Source organism: Phaethon lepturus, unplaced genomic scaffold, assembly GCF_000687285.1.
Source record: "Phaethon lepturus isolate BGI_N335 unplaced genomic scaffold, ASM68728v1 scaffold2364, whole genome shotgun sequence".
In the NCBI taxonomy this organism is placed as follows: domain Eukaryota; kingdom Metazoa; phylum Chordata; class Aves; order Phaethontiformes; family Phaethontidae; genus Phaethon; species Phaethon lepturus.
The window spans coordinates 527-23,787 of NW_010535283.1; the positions used below are offsets into that span (position 1 = coordinate 527).

At 36.0% G+C, this 23,261-nt stretch overlaps 1 protein-coding gene across 1 annotated transcript in view; it reads right to left on the reverse strand.

Annotated features, from left to right (window-relative positions):
* Positions 1 to 1,743: 1,743 nt before the first annotated feature.
* LOC104619753 (ryanodine receptor 2-like) overlaps positions 1,744 to 23,261 on the reverse strand; it is a gene marked incomplete at its 3' end in the record, with an annotated part of 101,790 nt that continues 80,272 nt past the window's right edge. Inside the window, exons 14-20 of the mRNA XM_010285745.1 lie at positions 21,576 to 21,759; positions 20,729 to 20,864; positions 14,510 to 14,605; positions 7,781 to 7,899; positions 7,230 to 7,363; positions 4,188 to 4,429; positions 1,744 to 1,936 (exon numbers count right to left, since the gene is read on the reverse strand). Of these exons, the coding sequence (XP_010284047.1) occupies positions 1,744 to 1,936; positions 4,188 to 4,429; positions 7,230 to 7,363; positions 7,781 to 7,899; positions 14,510 to 14,605; positions 20,729 to 20,864; positions 21,576 to 21,759 (1,104 nt within the window). The remainder of the gene's footprint in view (positions 1,937 to 4,187; positions 4,430 to 7,229; positions 7,364 to 7,780; positions 7,900 to 14,509; positions 14,606 to 20,728; positions 20,865 to 21,575; positions 21,760 to 23,261) is intronic.

Genomic DNA, 23,261 nt, shown 5'->3' on the forward strand with positions numbered 1-23,261 from the left:
CGCATTGTTTACAGTTCAACTTTCTCTAACCGGTGTCAGAGTTTATGAAGTACGCGGTGCAAAAAACATGGGGAAAAGTAAACAATTCTTTTGCATTGTTTACAGTTCAACTTTCTCTAACTGGTGTCAGAGTTTATGAAATACGCGGTACAAAAAACATGGGGAAAAGTAAACAATTCTTTCTTTTATTTAATTCCACTTCCAGAAAAGTATTCTAAATCATGAGACTAAAAGAGAATACACAGAGAGAGAAAATAATCATTATACTTAGCACACTTATGAAGTAAGCTGCAGCCTTTTGAGACTCAGAAGGCAGAAATTATAACCCAGAGTAATCAATCAACCACTTCTGAACTCTCTCCAACGAGGAGTTCTTCATTCTCTCTCATTTGAGAAATAAGCCTGAAAACTCCATGGAATAGAGTTCTTTCTTGTCTCTCACAGAACACTAAATCCTTAGGACACAATACAAAAACACTCCTTTATCTTCTTTCCTAAAACTTATACTTGTCATGTTAGTAGAAACCTAGGGGAAAGCATTCTTTTATTCATTACAAAATGGTGACTTTGTCATGGCTTTTTGTTACTGAAAAATTCAATGAATGAGGTGATCATGAACTAGCAATGACATAATACTGAAAAATCTTCCCAGAACATTGCCATCCAGAAGGAATCAACACACATACAAAAAAACCAGCCTTACCACAGAATCGTTTTGTCTGTTTTCTGAGTATCTTACAAGATTTTTTTCAATGCTATGCTTGAACACTCTCCAAAAAACACACTCAGCACATGAATAGTATCTGTCAAATATTTCTCTCATGACAAAGATAAAGCATGCGGGTTTAAAGTTTTGCATTTCATAGCATGCATGTCCATAGTTTTACCACATTGCATCTCCTGTATTATCAAAGGCAAAGTCTAAGGAAGTGCATTTTGCACCTGGATTGAGAGGCTGGTATGCCCACTGCGCGATAGCTCTTAGCTTTTGTAGTATTCACCACAGTCTTTGAATGATCCCTCACAGAGCATTGCTCTGTCTCCAATAGGAATCAGCTTTCAGCCTTTACCTTTGCCGGCCCTGCTAAAGTTGGTGTCCTCACTGGAACATCACACATGTTTTTTTTAATATTATAGTCTCAAACTATTCAATAAATGGAAGCAGAAGTCTGGCACCTCAAGTGTGACATGAAATTTCATAGAAAACCAGTACAGCAAAACCAGAATACAGACTGACTGAATTCGTATTAACTTGTCCTGCTGTAAAGAAAGCGTACCACCACCATTTCTTATGGTAAGTGCAAGAAATGCATCTTTAAATAATAGCCACAACCTCATAACAAGTGAGTTAGGGCAAATATATTTTTAATATCAAACAAAGACTGATGTTTTTCTTCCCATATAAAAAAAATGCTGCCCTGGAGTGAATATGTAGCAGTGTGTCAGCTAAGAAATTATAAAGAATTTGTTTCTAAGTTCTATCTGCAAACCACCTGAATACACTGGTGTGCTGAAAAACAACAGATGCACTATCTCTTCAGGACTCCTTTGTAGCTCTCACTATCCAAGAACTGGAACTGTGCCAAAGAAGCAGATGTCAGAAAGGGAAATGAGAGCAAAGGCAGCCAGGGAAATATTCAGCATATGCACATATACTGAAAAAACAACCCAGACTGGGGAAAAAAAAAAAAACAAAAAAAAACCCAAAAAAACACCAAAAACACCACTACACAGGATGCTAACTTTATTCCTGCAGAGAAGCTGACAACTGGGAAGAAGAGGCCATCTATGTTGAAATTCTCAAACATTCCTTGAACTGGCTGACCATTTATCCGGAAGGAGATGCTGGGGGCACTCAGGTCCAAACAGCAGCTAATAACATCGTCAGTTCTTAACAGATGTTGGTTGGGAGAATTTACTGTTCGTGCTACACAACCTATGGAAGTAAAGGAGACACATTTAGCAAAACTTCTGAAAATTATACAGGTTTTCACAGCAGCCTAAAAAAAGAGAAAGAAAATATAGCAATAGAGCACAAACACATTAACACACAAATATCTAACCTGTAACACCCAAGATTTTATTTTAAACTTGCAATATAGTGAATAGAAGCACACAATCATACCTACAAAGCTATTTTAATCATAAATAATATAATGAAATCACATCTTATGTAAGTGAAAGTAATTACTGATACCCATATAAACAGTCAAAACCAAGAAAACTAAGTTTTACTCCTCATAGTAGTAGAGGTGAAAATTGAAAAACAATCATTATTATCTAATATGAAACCTAGCACACTTTACTAAAGAATGCTTCATTATTCAAGATAAGGACAAGTATCGTGCTTTAAATTATTTAGGAAAAGTAAGGTACTTCCTGTTATTAAGGGCCACATCATGGTACCCTTGCAAACTTGTAAAAGATGATACTACTCAGTCTCATAATCAAAGAAAAAGTAAGGCCATGATTTTCAACATACAACTACTTAAAGTCCTTCCAAGTTGAGATGTTTGTGTTACATGAGAATGTCAATGAAGACAGAAATGTTTTCAAATCTATCAGCCACATGCACAACAGAGATTAATATACAGAAATTGCAAATACAAAAGGTGGTCTGACTTTTTTGACTCAGCTGGATTATTGACTTGAGAACCACAAACAACTGTTGTTTTATTCTTTTGTGACACTTCTGATTAAGAAGTTTCTGATGGGTAGAAAAATCATTTTGATTTTCTTTTGTCTCCTCCCTGAAAGGGCCCCTAACTACGAAAGTTATTTTGGATGGCTCATTATTTTCTGGTTCTTCTGTAATAACACTTTATCTGACAAATTCCGTTATGACACAGCTTTACTGACACCATTAATTATGCACCATTGTTCCAAAGTAATTCTCACTATACAAGAGAGGCAAAGTGGCAGCTACTTTCCTAAGATACCACTGCAGTTGATACGTTATTACTTAATAATACAATCTATTGCTATTTTGATTGGCAAAGTCTTTGGAAATTTAAAACTGTATTCTTTTCCAACTACCAAGCCACAATGCCTCGAAACTTCAAAGACCTTGAGTGATACATACAGCTGACTCACTAAAACGTCTCTCTCATCTGCTAAGGAGCTTTACAAAACTTGCTCATATCTTCATAGTGGCAAGACTTGCCAATCTAATGAGCCTAACCCAGTTTCCAGTAAGTTCTACAGTTCACCATTGCTCAATAATATCTCAAAGGAAAAAAATTTTTCCTCAACAAGGTCAAACCCCAGTAGAAGCTTTTTTCAAGAAGTTTAGGACTGTCCATGTGTAGAACTACCCGTTCCAAATGTTATCTGGGAATCTTTTCACAACAGTTAAATTATTTGAAAAAGATAAAGAAGAAGAGAACAATCTTGCTTTTTTATTATTCTGATTTTGCTGAGCTAAGCCCGTTTGAAGAGAGAATGAGGTATTTGCAGAATATTATATAGTACTTTAGATATTCAGTTCAGCTTCCTTTAACACTACAATTTGCATACAGAAATTACTATTAACTAATAGATGCAAGCTGGGCCACTAACTTTTTAAAGATGAATACCTGACCAAACACACCATATGCAAGCTAGGAATATGATTCTGCAAGTTTTGCAATAAATAGTCTCGATGTATGTAAATAAAACATCACTACAGAAAAATATTTAGTTTTAAAATGTATGGAAAAGAGCATACTTAAAAATCTTCTGCACCTCTAAAAGTATTTCTAAACTTAAAAAAAACATTTCTTAAAAGTATTTCTAAGCATATTAAAAATCTGTTTAAAAAAAAACAAGAGACATTCCTGTGAATTAAATCTCTCAGGCTGTTCTTACACTAATCACACAGGAATTACAAATCCAGATGACTGTTTGCCAGACTTCATTTTTTGCACCTTTGAAGTTTTAAATAAAATCTTCATAGTTATGATGGAAAAAAGAAACAAAAAATAATTCCCAGGCTGAAACGTAAGTTATTATTCTATCTGCATTACTTTGTATAAAACAATTTTTTCAACATGAATGTCAACTTAAAACATATTCTGGTAAAGGGTCTGTTTCTGTATATTCCAAGTGTCAGCTGAAACAGGATTCACTTTGCTGCTGTTGAAAACAAATACACTGGAATTGCAAACAACGCTCTAGTTTAAAAAAAATAAAAATAAAAAGGAGAATACCTGACCACAGATGAAGACCATCAAAGCCATAGGAATATAAGTCATCACCAACACCATTTCCTCCCCATTCTGCTCCTCCCCCTGGATATGGTGAGTAGCCCTCTGTTGAAGCCCAGCCCACTCGTAGATGAGTTGATTCTGCAGTCACAAAAGGCTCTAGATGGTCAACCATAAGTTCATAGTACCATTTTCTGTATTGGGCAGAGCCTTCACTAATCCCCAAGAAGATGTTGGGTCGCATGCTTAAACAAAAAGAATAAAAGTGGCTATTAAAAACTTATCTCAAGAACATGATGAACGCCTGCAGACTTTTCATAAAGAAAAATTTCATGCTTGTTTTCTATGATTAAAACAATAGAAGTAAATTATTTATTTATTCTTGTGAAAAATGCTGTATACAGTTAAAGTAAAAAAGTGTTTGTTTCAGTAACTGAAACAGTATCTTCACTCAGATACCAATAATAATACCATATGTGTTTGAACATTTCATAGATGTTAAATCCTACAAACAAAAATCACAGCTATTCACCAATTACCTTTAGAAGTGTAGGAAGTACACACTCCAGGTTTAATTTTACATAGCAAACTGCATTCTATAACACTGATTATCCATTCAAGAGAATAACATTTACAAAGGTACAGAAGTAGATCGTCAATCTATTTCAAAACTCTCTTATACCTCTTCCTTCCTTATTCCAAGTTTTGTACAACTCAGTAATTTGCAGGGGTTGTACCAATCCTTAATATCAATTTGATTTTCCTACTGCTCATGATTTTAAAGTACTTCACAAGCATGCTTGAAAGGCAGAACCACTACTGTGCTTATTCGGTATCAAGTTAAACAGCAATATGTAGAATTATAGGCTCATAGAATCATAGAACAGTTTGGGTTGGAAGGGACCTTTAAAGGTCATCTAGTCCAACCCCCTTGCAATGAGCAGGGACATCTTCAACTAGATCAAGTTGCTTGGAGCCTCATCATACATCTAAAGGTTATGAGGGGGCAAACAAGGAAAGAAAATTATTTTCTAATCTGATTTTTGGGATAATACTGAATCTAGAATCTTACCTTAAAAAAAAAAAAAAATCTGTCTCCAGACAATCATTACTGTGTCAGCTTTGTATTAAGAAAGCCATCCAATCTTGAATTAAAGCCATACAGTACTAAGTATCCAAAATAAACATGTTAGGTATATTTCCTCAATGATTGGTTACCCATATTGCTAGATATCTTTCAGAATTCTAGGCTGAATGTATCTAGTTTTCACATCCCTCCACTGGATTGGGTTATAACTTCTATAAATATTTTCGTTCTACATACAACCCACCTAATCAACACAAATGTAGCTCTAAGCCAGTCCCACACACAGTTTGCTTTCTGGTGTATCGAATGCAGGGGGAGGAATAACAGTTGATATGGGCTGACAAATACAAGTCAGTGTAAAAGCAGACTTTACTGATTCAGTTCCTTATAAAATTACTTGGTTTATCACATAAGACTAACACGCCTACCTCCTACAAGTATATGGGGTGTCTTTTGCCAAAAGTTTAAGCACAGATACTCTCGACTTCGTTACAAGTCAAACATTTAACCTCCTTAAAAATATAAACAAAACCTGTTTGACAAAAGCTATCTTCCAGAAAAATCAAATCATTTCTAAGTTATTGGTAAGATCACCAGTTGACTCTTTTCTGCCGGAACACAGTATCAACATTATTATGCCTTTATCCAGACTCCACAATTTAATCAACCTAATCATCCAAATTACTCTTTTTAAGTAGGAGTTTGTGAATACAATTTCCCAGTCCCCTGGAAAAGTATGTTAAACGGCAATATCTTAGAAAGTTCCTTCGCCAATTATTTTTGCTGAGAAGTATTCAAGTCTCATTCTATCACTAACTGTTTTCAATGTTTCATTGGTCTTTCTGACTTATGAAAAAATAGTGGTTTTTTCCTTGTAAATGCAAGAATATGAATTTTCTGCATTAGCAGAGCAAAAATATGTATTAACTACATTTACTTTTTCCAGTTTTGGGAAAGACAGCTCTACCTTCCCTGTACAAGATCCAAAGTCAGCTCAGAAGCTCAATCAGTACCCATACATTTAAAATTTCTTCTCATGCATTCTTAACAGAAGTTTTCATTAGTGATTTTACCTCCTCAGTTGTTCAAATTTATTGCTGACATGAAATGATTCACATTACACCTTCTTTCCATGTGTTAGATACATTGGTGTGTTATCTGCTGTGTTGGGGGAAGTCACCACATGTGGTTATGAAAAATATGATAAATATATTAGCTATAAAACTGTCAAGTTCATTTCACCTTTAGACTTGAAATTTTTTTTACTTGAAAAGGCCTCCTTATAATATACAGTTGTGGAATTTTTATGCTTTTCAGCATCGAATAAATCCTATGAACTCTGAATTATAAGTATTATTACTATGTTTCAACTTCCATTCTCACTCAACGATTGAGACTTTTTGAAACAGACGTAAGTTTGAGACAGAGGAAGATCCCACGAATCTTCACTTAAAGCCAGATTCTTCTGCCTCTTCTAGCATAAATCTAAACTCTGGATAAATATTTACCTTGTAACTATTACTTTCATAGTTTAAGGAGTTACTCCTTCATCTTGTTATTAATGCCTGCTGGAAGGTGGCTTCTACCACTCTGCCAGTGGAAGGAAGGGTGAGGGCACTCCCTCACCGTAGCTGACAATACTTTGAAAGCACAGCTAGATGTAAACAGGAATCTTCAGAAAAGATTCTACATTTTCACAGACTTAAAGCAATTTAGAGCAGCTTTAGCTTGCAGCAGCTCTCTCTGACCTAAGTTTTGATTCTAATTAATATTGCAAACAGTATTTCAAATCCTAGTAAGCATAAAATATCTTAACAAAAGTTTTGGAAGTAAAACAGATTTTCTGTAGTGACTATTTCTTTTACCAACAAGTTTTATTCTGCTTTGTTCATAGACACAGATTTTTTCATTTGGGTTTGGGTTTGGGTTTTGGCAGGGGGGGATGTTTTTTTTTTTACCTGCTCACATGGTTGACAAGACGTGTCTGTAAGAGCAGATCTCTTCCTGGCAGGAGATTATCACAGATTAGATGTTGATTAGACCGCACAGCTACTCCATGACAAACACAAAGAGAACACAAAACATCCAAAACCTGAAAAATAATAGATTTTTTCATCTTAATTATTTTTTCATGCTAGAGAGTTCACAATCACTGTGAGTTACTTCAGGTGATACAATGCTATACACCTTGTTACTGGAAGACATGTAAGGGTATGTAATTCATCAAAAATAGTAGTTTTATTTTACAACAGTTCTGAAATTCTCCTAACAATATTAAGATATATTCTTCCTGCTTCCCTTGAGATTTAGTGTGTGTCAATGTTTTCATCAAAAAGAAGATAATATCCCTCTTTGCTTCTTCAAACTGTTCATATGCCTTTTAGGAAAAGTTTCATTCCTAATTACAAATACAATATTAAAGTATTTGAAATCTAACTTCTACACAGAACAACATGCTTGATTTGTTCACAAATGTTCACCTAAATATACATGTCTCCTCTTTGCCTACCTTATGGTTTCTTCCATGTTTGTCCAAAAGACAGATGATTGATTTAATATGTCCTTCCTTAATAATGTTTAGAGCTTCTGGGCTTTCCACCAACACACAGTGCAATACCTCTAGAATTCCTGGGGAAAAAAAAGAAAATATATTTATTCAAAGTGCATATAAAATCGTAACTGCACATAATACTTCCCAATACATTGCTCAGTAACACCAAAGAGTTTCAAAAATCATTGTACATCATAAAACCAAAACAGGATTGATGTTGTACTTCTAGATTTCTGAAAATAAGTGAATGTAGTAAAAATCAGAAAGGTAGTTTTATTTTTTATTTCCCAAGAAAATCTGAATTAAAGAGGAGGATTGGAATTCCCAGTGACTTCAGTCATGGCTGCAGTCACTGAGATCTGACTTCATTCAGATCTCTCATTTTAAATCTCAGACAACCTACAGCACCATTACCTTTTATCCCAATACTATTTAATGTTTTTTATCCAGGGATCTGAAGGAAGATCTGCTGTCAACAATATAAAGAGTAAACCAATATGAAATGATACCATATAATATAAGTGTGGTAACTATAACCTTGGAATTTTTAGATTTCTGTAGGTAGATTCATAATCTTAATTTTGTCTTAAATAGTACACACAGTTCATTTTCTAGTCTTAATCTTTTCAAAAATGGAAGTAAAAATACTTCGAAGATGTAAACATTCAATAATGAATGAAGATTATCAATTAGACCCAGGTGCCACAGCAACTTCTTCAATTACTGCGGCATCTGAACACTAATTATCAAACGCATTTTGTTCTAAAGGCAAACTCCCTCTATTTCAGAAGTAGTCTCATGTGAAGGCACAATGTCTGTTTGGACTGATCCACTTTCAGATTGTCTACATTAAAGACAACTGGACCTGTTCCAATTTCACTGGAGTTGCTCAAGGCAGCAAAGCAGGAAGTGTTCAAATCTAATACAAATATCACAAACAGTACGATATGCAGAGTTTCTGACGAAGACGAGGGAAAGTTCTTTCTTAATGGCTAACAGATGCATATATTTTCAGGACATGTTGACTCCTCTGATGTCATACTGTAGAATACTAGAATAAAACGCATGCCCTTAAAAAAAAAAATACTCAAAAACTGATATTATCTGGTTCCAAAAATCTTCACTTGGAGGATATTAGATCACTAACTTGCCCTATTTCATTTTTTATTACCTATGTTTTAATGCCTTTAAAATTTTAGGCGGACTACTTAATCCCATCTGGAATATATTTCAGAGTAAAAGACTAATCTTAATTTATGCATTGAAGAGACAGCTGAAGCATTTGCATTCAATTACTCACTCAGCTCCTGCAATATCTCACTTCTAACATGGTCTACTCACACACATTTATACTTGGACAAATCTTCATTTTCTTTCATTTGCTTCAGTGAAGATCAGGAACTGAATCCATTTCTGATCTAAGTTGTACAATCCACTTACAATTGCTGTTTATATACTTAATGCCTTTATTCTGTTTTCAGAACATTTTTAGTTCAATTATTGATCATAGTTTATGGCATCAAATCTTTAACGCAACACGTTCCAGAAAACACTTGCAGGAGACGTAGCTAGGGACTTCAATGTTGAAGGTGAACTTAATTTTGGTGTGATTGAGAAAGTGTGGTGTTTCTTCCTCACAAACACTCTACCTTAGAAAATGAATTAATTATTTTAGCTAAATACATGCAGCCAGGTATTCTTATTTAAAAGGTGTGATATGATCCAGTATTTCTCCCTGTTGTAGATCTACCATTGTAAAATAAAACAGTGAATATCCTCACGCCACTCAACCCATGTAAAGCTTAAAATCTGGCAAGCAAGCATCCCACATAAAAATCACAAAAGCACATTTACATACTAAAAGCTAAACCTAGTGTGCCTCTTGAGAGAACTAAAGCACAGCATAATTAGCATCTTGTATAACTGACTCCCTCAAAACCAGAAAAAGTCATCACTATAAAATCACTTTTGGAGGCAACATGGAAGTTATGTTACCAGAACATATGGGGAAAGAGTTCAAGCAGCCTAGTTCCTGAACAAAACTCAGGACAAACAAGCATTGCAAATATTAGAATCTTCAGAATTTTTGCAGCATGTCATGAGGTTCATTATGCAGTATGGCTACAATGTCAGATTACTTTGCAGTTTACAGAATTCAGCTCATCTCTTACTAGAACAAACATAAACATTTAGGTTTTAATTTTCAAAACTTATTTTTACTTTGAGATTAATTTTTCAAAATATAGACATATCAGAAACCATGTAACACAGCATTTTTAGAGCTGTTGTAACAAATTTCATATTGAGCCTCCAAAGTTGAGTGCAAAGCTTTGACTTATTTCTGAAAATCCTAGCCCTGAGAGTTTCAGATGTAAAATTAGTTCTCTTAGGAAATAATTTCACCATGAACAACTGGGAAAATACATTGAAATCAGGAAAGTTGCAGCAAAATCCCATGCAACTGCGTAACTGTGAGAACATCCTCCTTGGATGAGTGTTCTCACACCAAAGGTGGACTATAGTGGAGGAAAGACCTAGCCCGTGACTTTGCCGGTTTTTAAACACTTGTTTCAGTTTAAATTCTCTCTTACTCAAATGTTCATGAAAGCAAGAAGATCACAGCATCTGCAGAGCCGGTTTCCTTAGCAATAACATAAACCGACATGAATGTTCAGTTATGACATGTATTAGCTGTAGAGATCCTAACCAAATAGACTAGCTACACTGGCAGGATAAGCAGCAAATCTCTAACCAGGCACCTGTGCTATGAGCAGCCAGCTGCCTGTAACACCTGCTGAGAACTACAGTAGAGATATTTAACCCCATATGCTCATGCTGCCTTATATCTTGAGCAGCTCAAGGATTTAGAGCATAAACATACCACCACTGAAACAGATTAGGTGTATGCCAGGAGTAGGAAGACATAGTGTAGTAAAACAGGTCCCCCACCCTAAAGCTATAGTTCTGCAGCAAAAACGTGAAATGCCTCCAAGTCTCTATACCAGCCTTCAGCCCAAGAGAAGAGTAACTGACTTCTGAACTCTGTGCTTGCTCCAAGAGTTGACAAAAGAAAAAAAATGTCTACCAGTCTAATATAAGCTAAAGAACTTTTACAATGGGGGAACATCTTCCCTTCCTGGCATTCCTCCCTTAAAAATGCCAGCGAATCCAAGGACACATCTATCTGAGGCAGAAGTACGCATCAGGAGTAAGAAGAACAGGATGGGAAAAGAAATTTTAATTCTTGAGGACATGTCTGTAAACAACAAAAAATTACTATTGAAAGGAATATTTTTATGTTCCTTCCAGTTCATGAAACAACATACACCACTAAACTAACAAGTAACAGGAATAAACTGCAAATATGTAACCAGAAAGGTGTATCACATTGTTCTCACTGCTGTTGTAACTACCCTGCCCACTGGTCTGACTACAAACCTTCCTGCATTTTGAACTTAGTGTAGCATAATTAAAGAAAATAAGGCTTGAAAGACTCTCAAGAGGTCATCTTCCAACAAAACAGTAACAAGTATACATAATGCAAAACAGTCACAACTGCAACTGGAAAACTTTTCTTCATCTGCACTCTGAAATGGCTCCAGCTGGGTGAGAGCAGAGAACAGAAGAGGGGAGGGAGGGGAAATCATAAGTATTAATAGTAATGACAAAGCAAAGCACACATGAACTACAGAGAGATGAAAAAACAGACAATAAAAATTTAAAACACAGCAATCACTACCCACTGAATACTGTTCAAATCTGTTGCTCTTCCTACAGTGGATTCAAAATACCTTCCATGTGCTATTAATAAACAGCTCTTGAAATCCACACCAATACCTACACTTACTGTGAAAATATAAACATGAACCAGAAACAGAAGATTAAATAGTATCAGACAACAAATGTCAGTTACAGTAGCTAGAACCAGGCAGTAAAAAAAGAGACAAATCTCTATCTGGCATTACAGTAAAACTATTACTACATTTAATACAAGATTTTCTATTAGATTTGTTGAACTACAATTTTGAGCATCACAAATATTTATACTGCAATGTACTTATAGTCAAATTACAAAGAAAAAGTATAAAAAAAAAATTTGAGATATATTAACATTAACTAAAAAAAAGAAACAAACTTTTAAAATTGAAATTTGAAATATATTAACATTAACATTCATTTAAAAAAAAGAAACAAACTTTTAAAATTGAAATTGCCTGTGGCAACACAAGAATTACAAAACTGTCTTTAGCTTCTTGGTTGCAAACTATTCTTCTCCCCACAGGACTATTATTTTACCCATTATTGACTTAAATCATAGAATTTTCTCAATTTCTGTAGTAGAAGAAAAATTACAAATACATTTCTTATGATAATTTAGGGGTTTCTCCTAGTATTTCAACTTAACATTTTTATAATGACAAAAAAATATGCTTCTAGATTATACTAATGACCTATATAAAAAGTTGAAATGTCTCAAACCAAAATTGCTTTTGCTATGTTATTTATTCCATATGTTAACATTACTAAGCATTACATGTATAACTTCTCCAATTTGTATTATTTATATTTCTACATTTCCCTCTTTTAATTACAGGGAGGCATAATTTGCAAGGTAAAATCCTTATCAGGTATAAGAACTTAATTAAGACTTTGAGCTCCTACTTCTTGTTTACCTTTTCTGTCTAGTGCACGTGAGAAATAAAGCTTTCTGAAGCTGTTAACATTTTTCTTATTTCACCTATTTCATAATTTCTTTATTCTCATGTCCTATGAATCACTTAGTTGGCAAATCAGACATTAAAAGATCTCACCATGTCATATCCATGGTTTTGGTTACTGTGGTAACCTGTAGAACTCCAAGAAGGTATAGGTAAGAACTCCAATACGTAAGAATAAAATTTAGAACGCTGGCCTTACACTATTCATGGGGTTTTGTTCGTGAAGGAACAGGGTGCAGTGACATTTCTTACCAACAGTATTATTTTGCTTTCTGATCTTTATGTAATCATCATCATGAAAACCATGCTTGAAAAGGGTCAAAAAAGAGTCCAGAACAAATCACTGTATTTGTATCTCATTTCTTAGCTTCTGGGTCCTTTGATTACTTCTACTGTTTAGATGCCTAGATGACATCATTTTGGCAAATTTTCATGTTGAAAAAAAAAACAGTAACTATATCTTCATGTAAGAAAAAAACGTTCATATTTATATCAGTAAAATCAGGCAAGAGACTCAAGTATCAGCCATGAAATCAACACTATTAATTGCAGAAATATAGCCCTAGTATTTCTTCAGTAACTTTGAGATACACTTAGCAAAGATTCTTTAATGCAATGAAATATTTCTACCATCTGTTTACCAAATCAAACAAAAGTGGCATGTACAAACACATAATTTTAAAGAAAATGGGGCAGGATTGTTAAAAAGACTCCACAAAATAATTATTCTAATTAGGATTGAAGAACTTTTTTTTTAAATAAGCACATTCCAAATGTGGTAATACAGACAAGCACCTTTAAGGTCCTGTTATAGACTACAATCATGTTAACAACTACATTTAAGACAGTAAAGAAGTACAGAGTAGCAAGCTGGCAATACCAACAGGAATCATATATCACCAAGAGAAATTTTTAAGATATTATTTACATTCATCTAATGCGCAGTGTTCAACGCTACTTATTTCTTTTTCTGCTCAAAAAGTATATTTAAGTAGTCCAAAGCATGGCAGGTTTAGTTGCAATATTTTTTTTAAAAAATCCATTGGATACTTTGTAAAAATGCAATGTATTTGGTTGGCAGAGTAGGGGAGGTTTATGGAAAACTGATTGCTTCTAAGGAAATAGAAGCCAGGATCATCAGTTTAGTGAGACATACAGTACAGCTCAGCATACCTTCATTTACTTTCACTTTGAACAACACAGAGACTAACTGCATCTCGTTGACACTAGAAGGTTAACATAGTGGTTCAGGATGAAGATAAGATATTAGATAATGGCAAAGAAAATACATAAGCTAGCTTAAAGAATTTGTGTCTAAAGTGAGACAGAATTCCCAGATTCTCAAATTATAAATGTGTTTCAGGCATGCTCTTTTTTTGGTAACTTCAAAGAGAAGTTCAGACTTCTGAGAGAGGTAATTAAAAAGGGAATGTGTATTTATTATGGAGGTAACTCTGTTATATGAAAACGTACAGGTATTTTCTGAATACCCATCTATTACACATACTCAGGTAGAATACATTAACTTCCCTGCATTACCACTACAGTCTTTCAAGATAAGACAAATTATATCCTTTCCATATGCTTATTATTACAATAATAAGTTTGATGCAAATCCTGAAAAACATGCAGACTTCCAAAGAGAAGGGAAGGGAGGGTACAAGAACTAGGGAGAAAGCAACTTAATACAACTGAAACTGTACAACAGCTCTTTCACTGAATGTTTTGTTTGTCTGAATTAAAATAGAGCATTATAACCAACTGACCACCGAAAAGGGAAGACTGCCAGATCTTAAGGTAGAACTGCAACCGAAATCAAAAAGTAAATATGTTACAAATATAAAGCTCACTTTATTAATATAATTTACAGTCTCATACTTCATGAACTTCATCATAATTAGGTTGAATAAATATGTCGCCAATTTTAAAGAATGAAGAACTGGTCAAATAAGGAAGTTAAAAAGCATACCAGAAGAGGCTTCCAGTCTTTCTAACCTGCTGATCAACCAGTCAAGAGATCCAGAAAATTGAGCACAGTTTTTACGGTTCCCTCGAATCAGAGCCGCTATTGGAATAAGAGAGAGAGAAGAAAAAAAAAAAAAAAGAAATCACAATTATATTTCAATTAAAATAATCCCTGTCTTGTCTTTCTAGGAAGAATCCAGTAAGATAGATTCTTAATCTTTAATTATTGATGTTCTTAATTAAATTTAAATGTCATGTGTGATGGTTAGATTTAAGCATAAAAATTACTCTTGGTATCAAATTGGCGTTTAAGGTATTTGAATTATTTTGGCTTTACAATCGTCTCAATAATCCCTGCAAAATGCACTACATCAAGTAGCAAGTATTGACACCACAGAAGTCAGATGCTGCTGTAGAAACAAATTGCTGTAAAACAGTCTTGTAATGAGAGGAAACGTTGAAAGAGACGAATGTGAAGCCAACAACATAAGTGATGAATATAAATTAATTTCTAATATTACAATACCTTTGTTCAAGAATAATAGGAACTAAAACGAGACAGATGTCCAGGAACTGTTTGTCATACTTTTGACAAGGCTGTAGACAGCACGTAACTGGCTTGAAACTGTTTCACTCTCATGCTTTAAGCTGAAGACTGAAGTAGACAATGCATGCACTGACTTGGCGGGTATAACTGATGAGAAATCTCACGGAACACTGTAGGCACCCACAAGACTGCCCTGTCCTGGAACACGTACATGCGTTTGCATGTATGTGCGTACACACAAGCTCTCAGAGAAGCATCTGTTCTAGTCCAAGAGAAGAGTGAGGCACTAACATTTCTGTTTGGTGCGTGGAACAGTGCAAACCGCTTTTCTTAAGATTGTTTTCCAATTCTGCCAATGAATTATTTCAGCCTGAAACTTCTCTGGTTGTTTTCAGCAGCAGAGACTGTTGGTCCTGTTAAGAGGTAATGGCCTTCCTAAAATGTTTTATTGCTGCAGAACTTCACTATATTGTATTGCAACTGTGGTTTTATGCTGCTTCATTTATAAAAGGTTAAAGTTACAGACTTGTGACAAATATGATATGAAACTGTATCTGCAAAGGAGAAAAGCAATCTTGGAGTTAGTTGCGAACAAGTCACTGCACTGCAAGTCCTGTATCATGAGGAAAGAAATCACAATCCAATTGCTTCATAGCCAAAAAACAAAACCAAAACCCAACCCCTAACAAGTAAAACAAACAAACAAAAAAAACCCCTTCCTTTTGCTGTATTATATGATTTTAAAAATCTACACCCTGAAATCTCACATAGTTAATTAATCATGACCATAATTATTTGAAAATACTTGGGAATCATAAGAGGAGGGGCATCTTGTTAAAAGACATGGATAGAACTAAGGAACACTTGTTTCAGTAAGTGACTTTTTAAATTGATTATAGACAAGTCACATAATCTCATTGTGCTTCAGGTGCAAACATAAAATGAAGGAAGTAACAGTTCTTCTAAGTAACGTAAGTTCTCTAAGTAACATTGCTTAATATGACATCAATAAATTTAACTTCATTAACAGTAGTAAGACAGAGGGTTTCATAAATGCAGCTCAGCAGTAGTTTGTGCAAGGTTAGTATTCAGTGGTTATGAGGCACACAGCCACTTAACACTGAAAACAAAAAAATAATATCCAACAATTGCTGCTTTTATTGCCCACTATTCTGAACAGGACTAGCCTCCAGTTTTAAAGAAAAAAAAACCAAAAAACAGGACGTGGTCAGTCAGATATTAAAGTCACATCATTACATATATTCCTACGCATTCTTTGCTCATACAAAAGGATCAAATACAAGTTCAGAGTGATTGTATGTATTTGTAATAGAGGAAGAACAGATGCTTTAGTAGATTTAGTCTGAATTAGTAGATTTAGTAGACGTAGATTTAGTCTGAATATAAGTAAGAATTTTTTTTACGATGAGGGTGGTTGGACTAGATGATCTTTAAATGTCCGTTGTGACCCAAACCATTCTATGATTCTATGATTCATATAATATTTATATGCGATAGTATCCAGTCTCAACTCAAAGTTGTAAATACTTCCATTCTCGTCACAGTGAAATATGTGACAATGTCAGTGACGAAAGCCATGAATTCCGGCATCACAGTTTACTTTTATTTATGTGCAGACTCAAAAACAAAGTACTGTTTCCTGAAGCAAGACTAAGCAAGCAATATCAATTTGTCATCCATGCAATTACTGTACAGCTCCAGCATTACTCAGAATAGAGCATCATACAAATTCATTATAGCCAGATCAAAGTCCAGCTTCTCAAGCATTAGCTGCCAGAAGATAATGCAGTTAGGGAAGTAACGTAAGGGGACAGAAGGGGCGCAGAGACTGGGAAGTCAACAAAAGCTTGTGCACTGTTCTTCTCACTACAAGTCCATGGAAATGATACTTGGTACAGGACAAGTAGACTCTTTCAGAAGGAATTTTCTGGCTTTGTTAACTGGGAATTTCAGACTTAGTGAAATGATTCAGCAATCAAGCCACCAATTCCTGCAGTCTGAGTTGTGCTTAATGTAAGAAGAGATAAAACAAAATAGACTGTTACAAAAACTTCAACACTCCCCTACACCTATGAATAACCCAACCATAGACTTACATATACCCCATCATCTACACTCTAAAAGTTCAGCATTTGATTTCATGGAGACATTAACTCTCTGGATCTAGTCTAGATACTTTTAAATGTTTATAATTCCTGCCATAACTTCTTTAATTGATTCTTAATAAATCAAATTATTTCATGTATACTAATGGTAGTAATCACCTTGGGGAGGTGGGGTAGAAACAACACTAAAGGAGATTCACTTTACTTAGGGGGCATATATGAGCTGAAAGATAGATTAAGATGTAAAATTTTTATCAATGTTCCTTCTAGATATCTTTTAATGTCAGGGTTGGACAAGCAGACATCCCCGAAAACCACATTACATAATGTCACATTTTCAAGCATTCATACAGTCACTAGGGTGAGTAAGGAGTAAAGAGAGAAGCAGAGGGAGGGAAAACATAACAGTAGTACTGCTGTGATCATAAGCTCATGCTAAAGTTTTAGTATCACTTTTCACTGTGAAAGCTTAGTTTCATTCATCTTTTCCAAATTTTAACTGTTACAGATAAAATTCGCTATCCTTTCTGCCTGCCAATGGTTGAGCTACCTTCATAAAATTCAGACTAAACAATCTGGTTGCTTGCAAGTATGAAGATAGCCAAAGCTATATGAGGTTGCTTTGTTTTGCTGAAATATAGTGAAAACAGCAAGAAACATTTCCTTCATTTCCTATAACAGCCCATAGAGTTCTGAAGGAAAACAGACACTGGCAAAAATAAGTGAAGAATGGAGCTGTACCATGCAAACAAACATAAGAAAGGCCTATACTACTTTGAAAAACATAAGACAGGAGAAAAAAAGACAAAAAAAAAAAAAGAGTGAAAGGATCTGCACTCTCCACTCAAGCACCTACAATATAACTCATGTTGCCAGGTCCTAAAATTTCTCAATCATCAAATACCATAAGTCTACCGGCAAAAACTCCCATCTACCTCTGAAACAGTTCTTCATCTAGAATTACAATACAAAGGACAACAGTGTACCATTGTTACAAATTACTCTTAGCTGAAATCAGAGCAGTCAGATGTATTTGAAGTTTCACTCTTGCTTTCGATCCATGTGCTGCCTCACTCATCACTATGCTGCAAGTTACACCTCTCTCCAGTTCTGTATAGAGGGTGTGTTTAGCTTAAGACTATAAAAACCATGGAAATCAAAACAAAAACCATTAAAATTACCTTATAATGTTGATAAAATCCACCAATCTAATGTTAGGAAATGCCACTTTTGGTCACCCTTACAAGCAAATCATTGCGTACGCATCATGCTACAATCCTCAACTACATACAGGTGGTAAATCTCAACAACTCCTCAACCAGAATCGCAGCCAAAGGAACCACCTTCTGCCCTAACGGCCTGTGGTTAGGTGACAGCAGCCACTTCTCAGCTAGCTCCTTCTTTGCTCCAAGAGATCATGGGAGAGGGCTTCTGGCCGTGTCAACGGTATTTACTGTACCAACTTCTATTTCCTCTGACAGAAAAGGTAGTGGTCCAGACAGAAGCACCTCATTGGTTTTATCAAGGGCTCTGCAACATATCCTGGACATCCTTTTCTTCCCCCTAAGATTATTTTCTTCTTCAGGAGTACAAGATGATGAACCTACTTCAGCTATGGAAAAGCTTTGTAACAGTACTTTATACAGAACTCCTGCCTCAATTGCCTCACTTTGCTGTTGCACAGCAAGGAGCATTTATGTGAAGTGAGGCATGCCATTAAAATTTCATTTTCTGTGCCTCTGAATTTAGAGGAATCTAAGTTTTCAGTATGCCTGTACACATGAAATACTGCTGAATATTCTGAAGAAAGGTCAGATCCCACAGCTCTTAATTTATGAACTAGCATTGGTTGAGTCCTTTTACCTAAATTTCTCTCTGTATTCGTTCCTCTGAGTGAATGGGACATAATACCTTCTATTTTCCTTATTACAGACATTTCCAACAGAACACTTTATTAAGATTACTAATTATAAATGGCACAAAAAAACTTGAAGGTAACAGCTTTGTTTTCCAAACATGAATTAAAAGGCTCACAATAAATAAGGTTCAATGCCATGCCACACACTGAGTAGCAAAGAGAAAACTAAGTGTCTTAAGTACCAATAACAAATGAGCACTAAATAAGGAATGGGTCCTATAGAAAAACTAGTACGTGATTATGTTTCACAATGCGTACCCACAAAGGAGCCAATTAATAATACACACAACCACCTTCATCTGGGCACTTCCTAACCACTTGACTCGCTTAATTCTACAAACTCAAAGTTCAGTTCTGGAGTTTTTAATGGAGTTGGTGTGGAACATAACGTTACTTGTATGTTCAATAGAAACATTTCAACACAAAATTTTTCAGGGGTGAGATTTAGTATAAATGCTACATAAAATGCTGTATGTTTTACTGGAAAGTAAGATACAATCTTGCAAGAGGACTTTGTCCTATCTCAAGCTTTTGCCAAAACACATGCAAGTCTAAAGGCAGGCAGGCCCTCACATTAGAGAGGGTGTGTTACAGAGAGAAAGCGGCATGGGCATAAGTATGCAGCCTGCGCAAAGGACTGCTTAATGGCAAGGACACATTACTGTCCTCAGTCACTTAAGGTCAATGTTAATATTACTTAGGCTTACTTATGACACTGAGAAAACATGATGACAGAAGAGCAAGGAACTGACAAAATGGTCTCTTAGGCAGTAAAATTTCCTTTTGTAGACAATTAACAACTCAGGAGGAATGAATAAGCAGGCAGTTATAGTAGTGGATTAATAACCCTATACAATGAGGCATAATAGAACATAAATAACAGATGCAATTCAAATTGGTGAGCAAACAAATCGGGCGATTAAATGCTACCACTTAAATAGAAATTTGACCAGGACACCAGCTAACACTTGGGTTCTTGCAGAAGGTATTATGAGATTTTCAATGACTGCAAGGGGACAAGACCTTCATGATATACTGCATCTAAAAGAGCGTACCTTTCCATGGTGCACTGTATCCTAGTATAATGCTGGAGTCACTGGCCATTACTGACTTAGAAAGGGGTCTTGGTTATCTTGCCTTATCTACGTAATCTACCTTATCTAGGTAATCTATCTAGGTTACCTTATCTAGGTAATCTTGCCTTAGATTTATGCTGCAGTTCTGCAGCCAGATGTGTGAAAAATTGTAGACTTCTACAGCACTAACCACAATGTCATGGCTCCTTAACACAGGAATGACATATTCACGTATATTTTGATCACACGTTTTTGGGCAGTATATAAGATACATCAGCAATATGATAGGAAAAAGCAACCAATCATTTAATTGAAGTTAGAAACATGTTATATACAATAATAAATATTATTAGAAAAGTAATATTATTTGAATGTTTTCAGTGTATCTTATTCTTAAGCACTTGCAAGGACCTGGAAATGTAAAAATCTTGTTTAATTTGTTTCCTAAATTTTCACACCGTGAAAATTCTTCTATACTAAAACAGGTACATGTTTCTTTTCATCTGAGGATTATTTTGAGCGAAAAAACATCCAAGTAACCCATAATATGTCTTACCTAGTAATTCGTACAAAGAATTCAGAATAGATTTCCATGCTTCTCCAGCTTCTTTCCCGGCTATGTCTGCAAAATGAGCTGCACTGCTGTACACATTCAAGCGATCAATACATTCAAGAACAAGGTTGATCATACCCTAAAAATGGAAAGGCTCAGATTGTCAGAGCAAAAAAAATACTGTTTAGGTGCAAACACCTAAGATTTTCAGAAATCTAAGAAAACAAAACACGAAAGGCAGACTGTGCAAAACACAAGATTATATATACATGGAGTCAGACAAGTGGAGTCAAACAAGCAATCCCTATGGAAAAGTTTTCCTTGACTGTGATAATAAAAATTTACGATTTAGGATACTCAAAATAAAACAAAAAATAAACAACATTCCAGACATAATTTAGGGAATTTTCTATTTTGGAAAGTGTTTAGGCATCTAAGTATAGACAGCAGTCACTATTAGAGAAATAACAGACAATATTGAACAAAATATTTAAAGCATGCTTATCAAACCAAAACATCCTTTTGAATCAAGAGATTAAACTATAACAGAATAAACTAATTCACACAAGAGAAGTAAATTATGGTTAGAATTCAGGGAACAAGGTCATATTAACATCTAATTTCTTAAAAAAGGAAAAGGAAGTAAGGCCTTAAAAATATTTCTTTGAATATACAGGAAAATCAACAGATCTAAAGAGATTATGAATGTAGCAAATAGTTTGACTCTTACAGGACAAAAAAAAACAACCCTGCAGACATACTCCAGATTAGACACCAATGCTACAGACACTGTGAAAGAATACTTGCAGACAGCCTAGTGGAAAATCAGGAGTAAAACTGAGTGAAGTACCTCTTCCTGGAAGAGATTCTGGCGATTCTTCAGTGCTCGGAGCCTGTTTTGTTTGTCTTCGTGCTCCAAATGCTCATCGGGGGGGTGAAAGTAGCCAATCAAGTCCTGAAGGCTCAGACTGACTGACTCGATAGGCAAATCAACAGTGGAAGACTTTGCTTTCTTGCTGAGAGCATCAAGGCCCCTACAAGAAGATGCAAAGTCTCCTGAGTCCTGGAAATTCATTTATTTTATCATTTAAACTCTTCATTGGTTTAAAAGCAAAGTTTCTTCAGATGTCAAAGCTTAATTCATTTTCTGACAGCTATGTGACTTCTCAAATAGAAGTTATGTCTGCCCCATTCTCCATTTAATAATCCACCCCTCCCTTCCCAAATATAAACTGGAAGCGTCAAAAATGTTCTTTCTCTTAAATTCTCTTGAAATCTAAAGAACACATTTTAATATTCTACCTATGCATTTAGCAGTATCAGAGGCAGTCCGAAAGATGAAGAGAAGTTCTTGTAAACATGTTCAAAGCATCATGAGGCTGGAATGGACAGAAGTCAAAGAACCAGTCCCAAGGTGCTGAAGAAGGCCCAGCTAGTCCACACAGGCTCTCAAGCATGTCTCTACCCTGTTCTTAAGCCGTCTTCAGTGCTGGAAGATGCAGCTCTTCCACACACTCTGTCCCAGCACTTCATTAGCCTTTTCGTTTCCCTGATATATAAGACAAGCTTGGCCTTGCTGTAGTCTGACCATCATCTCCTAAAAGTGGGAGGCAGACCGTTCTCATCCATGCTGCACCTGCCCCTTGCTTAGCTGAATCCCCAACAAACCCCATAATCCAATTTTTCATCAGCGCTGTGCTTTCCCAACTCCTGATATACCTTCCTCCTCAACTTACACCTTGTCTTTCTTGAAACGTGGCTGGTGCAGCGAGACCTCACCATCACCAGGCAGGAATTGGAAGGTGAGGGCTTTCCCTCGCACCTCTCTGGCTCCCCTTGGGAAGGGGAGCATGGGCTGGGCAGGGGGGCTGCCACAGCTGGCGGCAACCTTCATGAAGGAGCTGGAGGGGCCATGAGGGGCATGAGGAGAAAGCAGGGGTACCGAGGGCCTGCAAACACAGCGCCCACTCTCACAGAGGAGGGAAAGGTCCGGAGGATCCTAAAACTCTGCAGGAGCCAGCCCGGGCCCTGAAGCGCTGGGAGAGGAGCACCCTGGTGGCACGCAGCAGGGGAGAACAGGAAGAGGGAGCTTATCTGACACTTAGGATTTCTCTTTTGATTCGTTCTCAGTTCTGCCATTGTAAAAAGGTTTTTTTGCTAGCATATTTTTGAGTAAAACCCAGCTATGTAGCAAAGAGCTCCTTTTTGTTTTCACCGACGCTCTATGCTGACCTAAAGAGCACTGAGCTTCAGCTGGCAGAGGAGCCCGCCATGTCCACACGGGCACCCTCCCAGCCCCACACGCTCATCACCCTCTTTTCTTTCGTTAGAGGCACCAAAGGTCCACAGCAACCTGACCTGCAGCCAACTTCACCCATCTTCTCTCTGGAGCTGCACAGCACCTTGCTCTCTCCCAGGGTTCCTCTCCAGGCCACAATATGGAACAGAAGCCCCATTTTATACTCTGCTTTTTGCTGGATTAAGACAACACTGCTAAGTATTGGGGGGGGGGGGGGGGGGGGGGTGGGTGGGTTGT